Source organism: Brachionichthys hirsutus, chromosome 1, assembly GCF_040956055.1.
Source record: "Brachionichthys hirsutus isolate HB-005 chromosome 1, CSIRO-AGI_Bhir_v1, whole genome shotgun sequence".
Lineage (NCBI taxonomy): Eukaryota > Metazoa > Chordata > Actinopteri > Lophiiformes > Brachionichthyidae > Brachionichthys > Brachionichthys hirsutus.
Window position 1 is genome coordinate 15,601,943 of NC_090897.1, and position 13,957 is coordinate 15,615,899.

The following is a 13,957-nucleotide window of genomic DNA, read 5'->3' on the forward strand; positions in this document are numbered from 1 at the left end:
TCATTCCAATCCCCTGTGCCCAGTTTCAACACACACACACACACACACACACACATGCGCGCTGAACATCTTGAGTAGTTTAGAGCGAGTCCGAGCAGAGGAGGTGTGTGTGTGTGTGTGTGTGCGGTGAGAGTAACAGCACAGGGACTTCTTCTTGTGTTTCTCTGGTCGTTGGTGGCTGTGAGTGTGTGTGTGCGTGCGCGCTGAGGAGATGCTGCTGGCTGTGGTGGCTCTTTAGTCCTGGAGCAGACAGAGTTGGAGCCAGTTGTTTTGTGGGACTCGTGTGGAATGGCTCGCTCCACCGTCTCCTTGGAAACGTCGGACTGAATGACGATGGCTGAGGTAAGATACGGCTTCTCGCCGCCACTCTGACACGTCTGGCATCACGCTGGGGGAGCAGCCGCTGGCTTCCACAGTCCACCATCATCATCATCATCACATTCTGATCAAAAATGTTTTCATTCTTATTTTTCATCTAATTGATTTTTTTTTCTCTTTTCGGTTATTTCAAAAAGTATTCTTCTTCAAAGTGTTGTAACGCGTTCAGAGCTGCGCTAAATTCCTTCTAAAGTTTTGGGGGGGGGGTTCAGAAAGCCGCCTGGCGGGCTGTAAAAGTCCGTCTACCTCAGGAGGCGACTGGCGGACACGAGTCCTCCTGGGACAGACTCCCACACATCCTGGACGGGATTCGCTTCTGTCTTTTAGCATTAGTCCGGTCTTTACTTCGTTGTTCTGCGTCCCGTCGTAGCAGAGATACGAAGCCTCTAACCCTCACCCGATCGACTCCTCCGTCCCCCCGTCTCTCCATCGGCCTCCGTTAGCTCCTCGCCGCCGCCGCGGCCCGTTGGAATGTCATTTAGGAGCAGCCTAATGTTTTGTTGCCGCCATAATGCAACAATTAGCTCAGCGCTGGTGTTAGTAGCAGCGGAACACTCTCTGTGTGTGTGGACAGTGTGTGTGAACTGTGTGTGTGGACAGTGTGTGTGAACTGTGTGTGTGGACAGTGTGTGTGAACTGTGTGTGTGAACAGTGTGTGTGAACTGTGTGTGTGTGGACTGTGTGTGTGAACTGTGTGTGTGGACAGTGTGTGTGAACTGTGTGTGTGGACTGTGTGTGTGGACTGTGTGTGTGGACAGTGTGTGTGGACAGTGTGTGTGAACTGTGTGTGTGGACAGTGTGTGTGAACTGTGTGTGTGAACAGTGTGTGTGAACTGTGTGTGTGTGGACTGTGTGTGTGAACAGTGTGTGTGGACAGTGTGTGTGAACTGTGTGTGTGGACAGTGTGTGTGAACTGTGTGTGTGGACTGTGTGTGTGGACTGTGTGTGTGGACAGTGTGTGTGGACAGTGTGTGTGTGAACAGTGTGTGTGTGGACTGTGTGTGTGAACAGTGTGTGTGGACAGTGTGTGTGGACAGTGTGTGTGTGAACTGTGTGTGTGAACAGTGTGTGTGTGGACTGTGTGTGTGAACTGTGTGTGTGTGAACTGTGTGTGTGAACAGTGTGTGTGTGGACAGTGTGTGTGGACAGTGTGTGTGTGAACAGTGTGTGTGAACTGTGTGTGTGTGGACTGTGTGTGTGAACAGTGTGTGTGGACAGTGTGTGTGAACTGTGTGTGTGGACAGTGTGTGTGAACTGTGTGTGTGGGCTGTGTGTGTGGACTGTGTGTGTGGACAGTGTGTGTGGACAGTGTGTGTGTGAACAGTGTGTGTGTGGACTGTGTGTGTGAACAGTGTGTGTGGACAGTGTGTGTGGACAGTGTGTGTGTGAACTGTGTGTGTGGACTGTGTGTGTGAACTGTGTGTGTGTGAACTGTGTGTGTGAACAGTGTGTGTGTGGACAGTGTGTGTGGACAGTGTGTGTGTGAACTGTGTGTGTGAACAGTGTGTGTGTGGACTGTGTGTGTGAACTGTGTGTGTGTGAACTGTGTGTGTGTGGACAGTGTGTGTGGACAGTGTGTGTGTGAACTGTGTGTGTGAACAGTGTGTGTGTGAACTGTGTGTGTGGACTGTGTGTGTGGAATGTGTGTGTGGACAGTGTGTGTGGACAGTGTGTGTGTGAACAGTGTGTGTGTGGACTGTGTGTGTGAACAGTGTGTGTGGACAGTGTGTGTGGACAGTGTGTGTGTGAACTGTGTGTGTGAACAGTGTGTGTGTGGACTGTGTGTGTGAACTGTGTGTGTGTGAACTGTGTGTGTGAACAGTGTGTGTGTGGACAGTGTGTGTGGACAGTGTGTGTGTGAACTGTGTGTGTGAACAGTGTGTGTGTGGACTGTGTGTGTGAACTGTGTGTGTGTGAACTGTGTGTGTGAACTGTGTGTGTGTGGACTGTGTGTGTGGACTGTGTGTGTGAACTGTGTGTGTGTGGACTGTGCGGTTTGAGTTGTGGTTTGTCTTCTGCCAGGCTGATCAGTTTAATCCGAACACTTTTTCCAGGACATGCATTTGTCATTTCTCTCGTCTGCTCGGGACCTGATGCGGGTAAAAACAAAGACTAGTATTTTATTGTCATGATGTACCTGCGTAGGTTCTCATCGTCCAGGTCGAGGTTCATCACCGAGAGCCAAAACGAAGAATTGACTGGACTAGTTTGGGTTTGGTAGAAAACTTTGTTTTGAATTTCAATAGAACAAATAGTCACAACTGAGTGATGAGAAAACTCTATAGCTGGGAGACAAATTCAGTGTGGTCCACACAGGAGGACTCCGGGTCCCAGGAGGACCCCGGGTCCACACAGGACGACTCCGGGACCCAGGAGAACTCCGGGTCCACCCAGGAGGACCCCGGGTCCACACAGGAGGACTCCGGGTCCACACAGGAGGACTCCGGGTTCACACAGGAGGACTCCGAGTCCACACTCCGGGTCCTAGGAGGACCCCGGGTCCACACAGGAGGACTCCGGGTCCTAACAGGAGGACTCCGGGTCCAGACAGGAGGACTCCGGGTCCCAGGACGTTACACAGACACATGGTGTTTGACCACAGGAAGGAAATTTCACGTTTGATCTGTGCTTCTGTCAAACGGCTAGTCCAGCTCATTAGTAGACAGAAAAACGTTTAGTCTTTAAATACATTTATTGATTTGTCATCATTTAATACGTTATTAAGAGGTTTGAAATCCAGGAGCAGAACTTCAGTGCACACACACACACACACACACACACACACACACACACTCTGTGTATCCAGCCTCATCAGCTTCATTAGGTTCCTGATGGCTGGTCCATGATCGGTTCTGGAGTAGGGGTCTCCAGCCCTTTACTCCCTTCAGCATCCCCTCAGGCTTCCACTGTAAACACACACACACACACACACGCACACACGCAGCACTACGTCCGCTCTGCCACCAAGAGGCTTGTGAGGATTTGTCAGCCAGATGTGACGGGATAGTCAGGAGGAGGAGAGGGAGGTGAGATTAATCAGAGCGTAGCCGGGAGCCAAACTCTCAGACTCAATGTACCAACATGTTCCCTCCATTTAGTCTCGGAGCCAAACACTCCCTCTGGTTCGCTAACGGGACGAGGACACACACACCAGGGAGCCAGCCCAGCTTTGACTTAGCCCCCCTCACGTGAGAAACCACCCTCTGTCTCATGGACACCCAGGTAAAGACTTCACCATTGCCTGCTGCGGGGTGTGTGTGTGTGTGTGTGTGTGTGTGTGTGTGTGTGTGTGTTTTGGCTCTTGATGGGCTCAGCCTGTCAGTACTTGCTCTCAGCCAGGATTTACTGGGCTTGTCTTCTCCCCTCCAGGTCTGGTGAATGTTAGCGGGACGCTCCGGTCCTTTTAGATTGAAATCACTTTAAAGGAATCAGAATGGACGACTTAGCAGTGAAACATTTCATGTGACGGTTTGTGAGGAGTGGAAGCGTTTCCTCTTCCTCAGTGGGACAACGGCGGATCAGGTTTCCTGCTGCGCTGCATCGTAACCTCACTTTAACTAACACTGTCATCAGCTAACATTTACTGCCCCACTCTCACACACACACACACACACACACACACACACACGGACACACACTCACGCACGCAGGTTTTCTTGCTGACGGGGTGTGACTGGTGAACGCAGCATTATTAGGGCGATGTCTGGTTGGTACCAGGAACTCCGTCCTCCCACGAAATTCCTTGCTGTTTTCTGTGTGTTCTGGTTGTGATAAGACATTTACTTTCTGTGTGTGTGTGTGTGTGTGTGTGTGTGTGTGTGTGTTAACATTCAGCATTTCATCGCTAGCTTTTCGTTGGATGATAGAATTTAGAAACGTGGTACACTGAAATACAAAATTTACTATGTTTAATATTTAAATATAAAATTTTATATATATATAAATTGAACATTTATAAAAATTATATTCTTGAATTAATTGCTTTTCTTGAAATGTATTGATTAAATTAATATGTGATATGAAGCTGGATCTGATCACAGGATGTTTAAAAACTAATTCCTATGAATTTAAATCAATTGCATTTGATGTAATTATATTCTTTCTTTTTTATTAATCTATAATTTCACAGTAAAATTAATTTTATATTTGAGAGGAAAAAAAGAGGAAATGTTAACGAGTTCGGAAATTTTGAGTCCAGAGAAATTATATTCCTGAAATAAACCAAATCCATTGACGAGACGTTTCATTAAGTAACAGAGTATTTAAGAGTTTATCAATTCTGATTTTATTCATAGATATAATCCAATAATATTTTACCGATGCATTTCAGGACATTGATTTAAATGATTTTGGGTTGCTATGTTACGAGAATGAAAAGTGTTCTTCTTCTTCTTCATTCTTCTCTCAGTGATCGCTCCTGCTGCACCATAACCCTTAACCCTAATACAAACCCTTACCCTATCGCTTACCCTTAACCCTAACTCTAACCCTTAACCCTAACTCTAACATTATAATTTGGTTTATTGCATGTTTTTATTTCAATTAATTATAATCATTCATGCTGGGATTTAATTTTAATTTCCGCACCCTCCCCCCTATATTTTTTCAAATAAACTTTCTCTTATTATTATTCATACATTTGTACTTATTTATTTAAAAAATAAATTAGTAAAAAATATATATTTTTATATCTTTAGAATAAAAAAAATATATTTATGTAATTGTTTTTAATTTAATGTATTTTGCAGGTCAACTCTAGCCTGCAATTGTCGGCGTTTGAAACCTGCCCTCCTCCGTTTAGGGGAATAGTAAAAGTCACTGAGACCTGGTGTCCTCTACTTTATTTTCTCATGTATAAATACTTTTAACAGCCACCGTGACATCTGTGATATTTGTGTGTCCTAATTAATGTAACATTTTTAAGTATATTACATAGCCCCGGCGTACTCTCTTTGAGTACTGCGTTTTTACGTTAACCTAACACTAACCTTGACGACAACCCGAACCAGCATGCAGTTTCAGTTAGCTCTGTTGCTAACTGGTTAACCGTTACCGCATAATCTATCGGGACAGACCAGGGTTTACTTTTATTCTCTCTCTGTCCGAAAATACATCTTCAGAATATTTCTTACACTTTAATTCAAACACTGACAGGCTCTAATACTGGTTTCATTATTTGTAGTCATTTTAATTTGCTCTCACCTGTAAATCGCTTTGGCTAAACGCATGATTCAAAGTAAATGTAATCTATATTTAAATCTTATATTTAATTAATATTCACATCTGTGGAGCCTGAAACAAGAAGTCATTGCCAGAGCAATCTTTTTTTAAACTAGATTGTTTATTAAATCTTCTCACAAATTAGTAAAATAAAAAAACCCTAATAACAATAATAATATTTCATATGTGAGTTTTATTTTATTATTTTTGCAACATCCCCTGTTTTTGTGCGCGGAAAATGCAAAGATGTGTCTGATTTTATACGTCAGCAAAAATATCAAATTCATGAGTTTGAGGTCTGTAAACTCGGTGATACTCTTGGCTTTACACGGTTAAATACTACTAATGATATTAACCATCTTGATGCTGCTGGAGAACTCACACTCTTCGTCACTCACACTCTTCGTCACAGTTGATCGCTTAGGACGGTCGTCACAGGAACTTCGTGCTGATTCGGTATCTATGGAAACAGTTCTGCTCTAATTAGACTGGCATTAACCTGGTAGTTAGCGACACCTGCAGGGACTGGCATTAACCAGGTAGTTAGCGACGCCTGACAGTCACCGGCATTAACCAGGTAGTTAGCGACGCCTGACAGTCACCGGCATTAACCAGGTAGTTAGTGACACCTGACAGTCACCGGCATTAACCAGGTAGTTAGCGACACCTGACCTTCACTGGCATTAACCAGGTAGTTAGCGACGCCTGCAGTCACTGGCATTAACCAGGTAGTTAGCGACGCCTGACAGTCACCGGCATTAACCCGGTAGTTCACTAGAATGTGTGCGTGTTACAGGTGATGGAGCTGTAGTTTAGCAGCAGCAGCAGGAGGTTTGGGATTCTCTTAATCGGGCCGCGTTGGTTCTTGCCGCTCTGTAATGATGGGATTATAGAGGCGAGCTCCTCGTCGCCGTCCAGAGGAGCTGCAGCTTTCTGTCCGGAGATGGAACCTGACAGGAGGGTTGATGGAGGGAAACGGAGGGGAGTGAAGGCTGCAGCTAGCACGCCGCGTTGAGAGGCCAGGTAGCCGCCGCCTCCTTCATCCCGGGTCATCATTTATCAGGAATCGCTTTTCAAGGAGAAGGAGGTGTTGGCGCCACCAGGTGTACATCCACCCATCTTCATCCACCCATCTCCATCTCCTCTTGAGGAGCGGGGGGCTTGCCCCGGCGAGGAGCTGAGCCTGCTAAACCCCGCCGATCATGAATTATAGATGCAGAGGGAGGGAAGCGGCGCAGCGGGCAGCGCTTCAGCATGTAGCGCTAACAACACGAGCTTTGATCATAAGTCTGGGGAGGTTTTCGCCTCAGCTGCTGCTGTGTTCATGTGTTTTTATTTCTTGCCCAATCAGAGAGGAAGGAGTCGCGTTTTGTGTTTTAGCCTTGTTGTCCGATCAGCAGCATCACAGGTCAGCAGAGACTGCTGTCCTGCATGTCCAGGGGATCAAAGCCATGAACAGACGCACTGATGGACACCGCCCTCTGACCTGTGTGTGTGTGTGTGTGCGTGCGTGCGTGTGTGTATGTCGGTGAAGCAGTAAACACATTCCTTGTTCCTGATCCACCTGAAACTCAGATTCTAACTCAGGTGAAGATGAAGGTTTATTATTTCAAGTCAATATCATCAACACATGTTTTACAGCTATTACAAAAATATTGATTACACGAGACATATCTGAGACATATATGCGTGTTTACATCATTTAGTCAATTTCAATTTAGTAAATTACTTTCATGTCTAGAAACAGGCTAGCCTTCATGTACTAAGTGAACACTGCTTCAAGTTAGGACCTCGTTACATGACATGCTCTACACGCGTGTCCTCATCCAGAGCGTGTCCCTGCTCTCTGTTAACAGGACTAGGACCTCGTTACATGACATGCTCTACACGCGTGTCCTCATCCAGAGCGTGTCCCTGCTCTCTGTTAACAGGACTAGGACCTCGTTACATGACATGCTCTACACGCGTGTCCTCATCCAGAGCGTGTCCCTGCTCTCTGTTAACAGGACTAGGACATCGTTACATGACATGCTCTACACGCGTGTCCTCATCCAGCGCGTGTCCCTGCTCTCTGTTAACAGGACTAGGACATCGTTACATGACATGCTCTACACGCGTGTCCTCATCCAGCGCGTGTCCCTGCTCTCTGTTAACAGGCGATCTGCTGCACCCTGGTGAACTGTAAATGTGACAGCTTCAAGCCCGGGAAGCTGAAGAGGAGACAATGTGAAACCTGCAAACACGGCTGGGTGGCACACGGTAAGAGTTCTCTGCATCGCAGGTGATGTGAACACCCTGCAGGTACATCTTCCTGGAGGAGGAGGAGTGTTTTCATTGGTCCAGCTGTAGCCTTGTTCTGGCCTCCTGTGTAAAACCAAAATGGCCACCGGAGTCTGTCACTGATCAACGTGATCTAAGCCCATGACTTCATATAATTCAGGATGTGGCTTTCCAAGCGGTCACACATACTGGTGTGGATTACCACTGTCTACCAATGACTAGCCCTGAAGGAGCAGCTAGCAGCTAGCAGCTAGCGCCTGCTTTATCTCCAACAGTTAGCTTACGCTGTATCTTTAACGGGATTCTGTATTAATTTGCGTCTGTCATCTTTCCAGACGCTAAAAAAGAGAGAATATATTTTCTTGCTAACCTGTGCTAAGGTCTTCCTACCTCCACATACTGACTTTAAAATCGGTGCTATCATAAAAGAGCTATCATAATATCTAACCCAGGAAATTTTGATTTTTGGTTTTGTAGCTCTGAGTAAACTGAAGGTGCATCACATGTACCAGAGCAGCCAGGTGGAGATTGTGCACTCCAACGTGGTGTTCGATATCTGCAGCCTCATGCTGTATGGCACCCAAGCCATCCCCATCCGCCTCAAGATCCTCCTGGACCGCCTGTTCTCGGTCCTGAAGCAGGAGGAAGTGATCCAGATCCTCAATGCACTGGACTGGACTCTGCAGGACTACATACGAGGATACGTGCTGCAGGTGAGCAAGGGACACGCCATGTTTACAGCTGGATGCTGCTAGAATTAACTCTGAAAGCCAGAGCGAGACGAGAGCCTTCAATGAACTTCTTCTCACTGAAGGAGAATAATAAACCGCTGGCCAGCATTCTCAGTCAACGTAGTGATCCTTGTGCTAAGGAGGACATCAGGGACATGGACATCCCACCCAAACATTGAACCTGAAGGCTGACAGTAAAGTCAGAAGAGCTGCTTCTGAAGAACACACACAGTTTTCAACACACACTCCTCTGTCAGATTTGTATATGATAGAGGGTTGAATATATAAAACTATTCTGGGGGAGGGATGGCAGGAGGATATGAAGAGAGAGAGAGAGAGAGAGAGAGAGAGACAGAGGGTCCTTCTGAGAAAGACAAAGAGGAAGCATGAATAAAGCAGGACAGAGAAGGGACTGGAGATGTGATGGACTCTGGAAACCTCCCCCAGGCCCAGCAGTGACCAAACGGCGTCAGGTACACTTCCTGTTCAGCCTACACTATGTCAGAGCGAGCTCCCAGCTTGATTAGTACTTCATCAAGTATTCAAACTGTGCTGCATTTAATTCATGTTAGTTCATTTAATGGCAAACGTAGAGTCAGAATCGTCGACAGGCGCCCAATGAATGCTCTGTGATGAAATATTAATCATGGTTACGGCATGAAGCCGCTCCTCAGTTTCAAAGATGCCCAAACTCACATGTGATTACTGCTCGGTGAGGAGAGCGGACCTGCCTGATCAATGAGAGCCGCCCTCTGATCACCACTCCCTCACTTGCGTGTCCAGATGTATGTGAGTGTATGTGTTAGCATACTTTATCGTGTGTGTGTGTGTGTGTGTTCTCTGTCTGCGTCTGCTGACGTCGAGCCAGTAAATCCACATGATTTAAATGAAGAGAAATGACCTGCAGGATGAAACACTGTGTGTAATGAGGGTTCTCAGGGTTCTGCACTGTCTGCTCGCATTAGCAGCCCATCTGATTCCTTTATTTAGCCGCCCTGCCAGTCACATTCATTGGGGGTGTCATGGAACCCACTCTGTGAATATGCATGAGCTGCCCAACACACACTTTTAATGCTAATGATGAAACTCCTCTCTCTCTAGGATGTAGCAGGGAAGGTGCTGGACCGCTGGGCCATCATGACATTCGAGGAGGAAATTGCCACACTGCAGCAGTTCCTGCGTTTTGGTGAGACCAAGTCTATAGTGGAGCTGATGGCTCTGCAGGACAAGGAGGGTCAGGCAGTTTTGGTTCCTAGCACCCGCACCAATTCAGATATCCGCACTTTCATTGAACGCAACACCCCACGAAATGCTGCCAACCTCACTACATCCAAAGTTGATAAGCTGAGCAGCAACAGCATGCATCATTTTGAGAACTTCATCAACGGCATGGCTTTCATGCTGCCATTCCAGCTGTTGGGCTCTGTTCCTGCACCGTTCCTGGCCTCTCCAGCAGGGTCAGTGCAGAACCAACAGCCATGCCAGGGATCAATGAAGCAGGAGATTCTGAGACGGGGTGATCAAGGACAGGGTGAGCTGGGGAAAGACAAGCCCATCTCTCTTACACACTTGCCAAAAACCAACTTGCTAGCATCCAGTTCTGTCTTGTATACTGCTGATCTCGACAGAACTGGAGAAAAGCCAATGGACTGTCTGGCCACCACAAAGATGGAGGCAGAGGACTTCTCCAACAGTGACAATTACTCAGACGGACCATCCACGCCGTGCACACCCTCCATAAGCTCTGATGTAATGCAGATGTCCCCTGAAGGGAAGCTACGTTCTCTGGATAGGAATGGGAGTGGCAGTGGAGGGGGTTCAGCAGGAAGTGGGGGAGGACACTCTCTGAAGAAGGGTCGTGTATTTTGCAACGCCTGTGAAAAGACATTCTATGACAAAGGCACTTTGAAAATCCATTACAATGCAGTGCACCTGAAGATTAAGCACAAATGTACCATTGAGGGCTGCAACATGGTATTCAGCTCACTGCGTAGTCGCAATCGCCACAGTGCCAACCCAAACCCACGGTTACACATGCCCATGAACCGTAACAACAGGGACAAAGATATGCGTGGAAGCTCCTCTGCTGACGAGGGCTCTCAAGGAGAAAAGAGGTCTGACTACGGAAGCCCTGTCAGCTCTGCAGAAAGTCATAAGTCAGTTTCCAGCTACATGGTAAGCCATGTGGACACTACCTCCAAACTCCACAGCAGTGCATTCCCTAGCATGGGCCAGAGTGGCATCCTCTTTCCCAATTTAAAAACGGTACAGCCAGTTCTACCTTTTTACCGCAGCCTGGTAACCCCAGCAGAGCTTGCAAATACACCAGGAACACTACCTTCCCTCCCCCTGTTGTCCTCCTCTATACCTGTCAAACCCATCACTGTCCCTGAACCCTACCTGACTGATCCGATACCAAAGAAAAAGTCTCGGAAGTCAAGCATGCCGATAAAGATAGAGAAGGAGGTAGTAGAGAGAGATGAGCAGCTGGATACGGACAGAAGCTCCGAGGATGAGGTTCCTCCCCAAGGCAGGGACAGGGAGGAGTGCGATGGTGCCCGGCCAGAGGCATATATGTGCGCAATTCAAGGTGGGGATGAGGAGAAGCGAGGGCCTTATCTTGGTGAAGAGAAAGAAAGCAAAGCTACCAAGTATCTGCTGGACCAGACTTTAGGTGAGGACATGTCAAAGAATAGGTACAAGAATGATGCACCATGGCAAGCCGAAACAGGGGTCATCACCTGTGTACCCCTCCCATCTGAGAACAGACAAATGGAGAATCACTGTGATGAAGGTCTACCCTGCTGGGAGCCTGATCCCAATGAAGAGCAGGACAGGGACCATGAAAACTCATTGCATGCAGCTGAAAAGACTTCTGATCTCCGTTCAGATGAGTGTGAGCACAGGCTAACAAACGGGGGTACTCCACAGCTCACAGAACACGAGAGGGAGGGAGCCGACCATGGCACAGGTGACTACGGTGACCTGGGTTTGTCCCGCCTTGACGCCAACGCAGACTTGCCACACCACTGTGAGATCTGTAGAAAGATGTTTAAGAACCCCTACACTGTCAAGATGCACTACCAGAATGTCCACTTGAAGGAGATGCACATGTGCACAGTGGATGGCTGCAACGCCGCCTTCCCGTCCCGCAGGAGTCGAGACAGGTGAGCAGCAATCGTATTTTGTTCTAGCTGCAGATGTTGTGGGTTATGTTGTTCAGTTGTTGGTTTAAATGAATGTCCTGTCTCTCTCTCAAACATTGAAGAATTGTTAGACTCTAACAAAGGAACTGATTCAGCTGCTTGCAGATTTGAAATGTCCGACTGTGGTACTAGTACTCCAGATTCATCGGGTAAAGTTATTTGACTGTATTAGGAGACCTGTGACATCGTAGAAAAGCAAATCTCCACAGTTTGAAATTTAGTCAGCCTTGTTCAGTATTCCTCTGCCGTGGATTCAATGAGCAGATAACCAAACCAGTTGCAACCCAATGCGGTGGCACGGGGGATAATACAACCGGTAGAAACTGAAATATTGACTCATGAACTACTCTCTTTTTGCAAAATAGCTCATCTTCTTGTGGTACTTTTAAGCATACTGGAACACAAATACATCCAGCCTGTTGTGTATATCATGTATGTGTCTTTATTTCAACAGACACAGTGCTAATTTGAACCTGCACCACAAGCTGCTGACCAAAGACTCATTCAGCCCTGCCCACAGTTTCCACTCACCCTCATTCCACTGCAGAGATAGAGACTCTGTTGGCCCGGACTACTGCCACGATCACGACCCAACCGGCCAGACCTCCGTCATCTTCCGAGGGCACAATCGCATGGGCCTGGTCTTCCCAATGAGCAAAATGTCCTCCACATCATACAGTACTGAGGCATCACCCATAAGAGAGATGGAGGGATTGGGAAGTGGAGGAGAGGATGGAGCTGTCCTTGACCTGAGCACCTCTTCCTCTGCCCCACCTCGTGGCAATGGTGGTGCTCTGTCTTCTTGGGACTCAGACGGAGCCTGTAGTGAGGAAGTGGAGGGGGCAGAAGAGGATGAGGAGGTGCTCCCCATGGAAGAGAGCGATGAAAGCTGCGATGGGATTGGTGTGGGGAGGCTTGGGAGTGAGGAGTCACCGTTCGGGGCAGACAGGACACTGGGCATTGGTGGGGGACAAGACAGGCTTCACGGAGGTGGGGCAGGATCTCCAATCACCTGCCACGTCTGCCAGAAGGTTTACAGCAACAAGGGCACATTCAGAGCCCATTTCAAGACCGTCCATCTGCGACTCCTTCACAAGTGTAAAGTCCCCGGCTGTGAGACATCCTTCTCATCTGTCCGGAGCAGAAACCGCCACAGCCAGAACCCAAACCTTCACAGGAACCTGGGTCTAAGCTCAGGGGACCCTGTGGACCATGATTAGGGATCTAAACCCATGTAATAATATAACTGATTTCCATTGTTCTAAATATCTTTCTGTTATTTTCCATTATTAGGCACCCAAGGAAGGTTCACCAATCAGCACTTTTAAAATGTCTCACTGTGGTCCAATCATCTGTCATATTTAGTGGAAAAAAGACAGAAAGGTGGGCTCGATCTATGGTCCAGTTGTGTTTTAGAGAAACGACATAAACAGCCCATGAAGACCAATCAAAGCATGCACCTGTCAGGAAACTCATTCGTTCTTATCACAACGCAGTAGAGGTTATTCTCCCTTACCAAAGTACTCAGTTAACGACGACTCGGAGTTACGACGAGCTTTCCAAAATTGTTACTGGAGCATATCCCAGCTTTCCCATGGGCGAGATATGTGACATAGACCGGGAGCGTCGCCTGAGCATGGCGGGGTAAACATTTTTGACCACACAAAATGCTGGCAAAGTTGTCAATCAACGGCGGTTTCATTTAACGCTGAAATCATTTAGCGGCGAGGTGAATTAAGTGAGGACCACCAGGACTTCCAACCACTTATGTGCGATTAATTTTTCCCTCTTGATCCCTGATCATGTGACTTCTTTTTTCTGGTGCTTCAGTTGCCCACATCCTGTGTATAATGTACTCATCTGAAGCAGGAGTGAAGTGACATTCACGCCTCAAGAGTCTGTGTTGTGAGGTCCTTCAGTAAGTTACTGTCTGGTGTTTTAAGAACTGTCTTGACTGTTTTACTAACTGCTAATGTTGACCAAAGATGTTATTCAGTCCACAGGTGTGTCCATCCTTCCATGCTGTACGACAGGTGTGTAGTATTAACAGGGTGAACTCCTTTGCTGTGTGATTGTTGACTGTCCTCCTGATGTTCTGTTGTAAAAAAGGAAAAGGAAAGAAACAGAATCACTATTTGGTAA

General features: G+C 47.2%; 1 protein-coding gene across 1 annotated transcript; it reads left to right on the plus strand.

The window, feature by feature from the left end:
* Window positions 1-327: 327 nt before the first annotated feature.
* bnc1 (basonuclin zinc finger protein 1) lies at window positions 328-13,035 on the plus strand. The gene is made up of 5 exons (XM_068739575.1): window positions 328-342; window positions 7,755-7,857; window positions 8,356-8,591; window positions 9,711-11,776; window positions 12,270-13,035. The coding sequence occupies exons 1-5, from the start codon at window positions 328-330 to the stop codon at window positions 13,033-13,035; spliced, it is 3,186 nt and encodes a 1,061-aa protein (XP_068595676.1).
* Window positions 13,036-13,957: the final 922 nt, after the last annotated feature.

Bases quoted from the DNA above. Each gene is read 5' to 3' on its own strand.
- bnc1 (XM_068739575.1), top strand. The intron at 7,858-8,355 runs GTAAGAGTTCTC...TTGGTTTTGTAG, and splicing joins ACACGGCTGGGTGGCACACG to CTCTGAGTAAACTGAAGGTG. The intron at 11,777-12,269 runs GTGAGCAGCAAT...TTATTTCAACAG, and splicing joins TCCCGCAGGAGTCGAGACAG to ACACAGTGCTAATTTGAACC.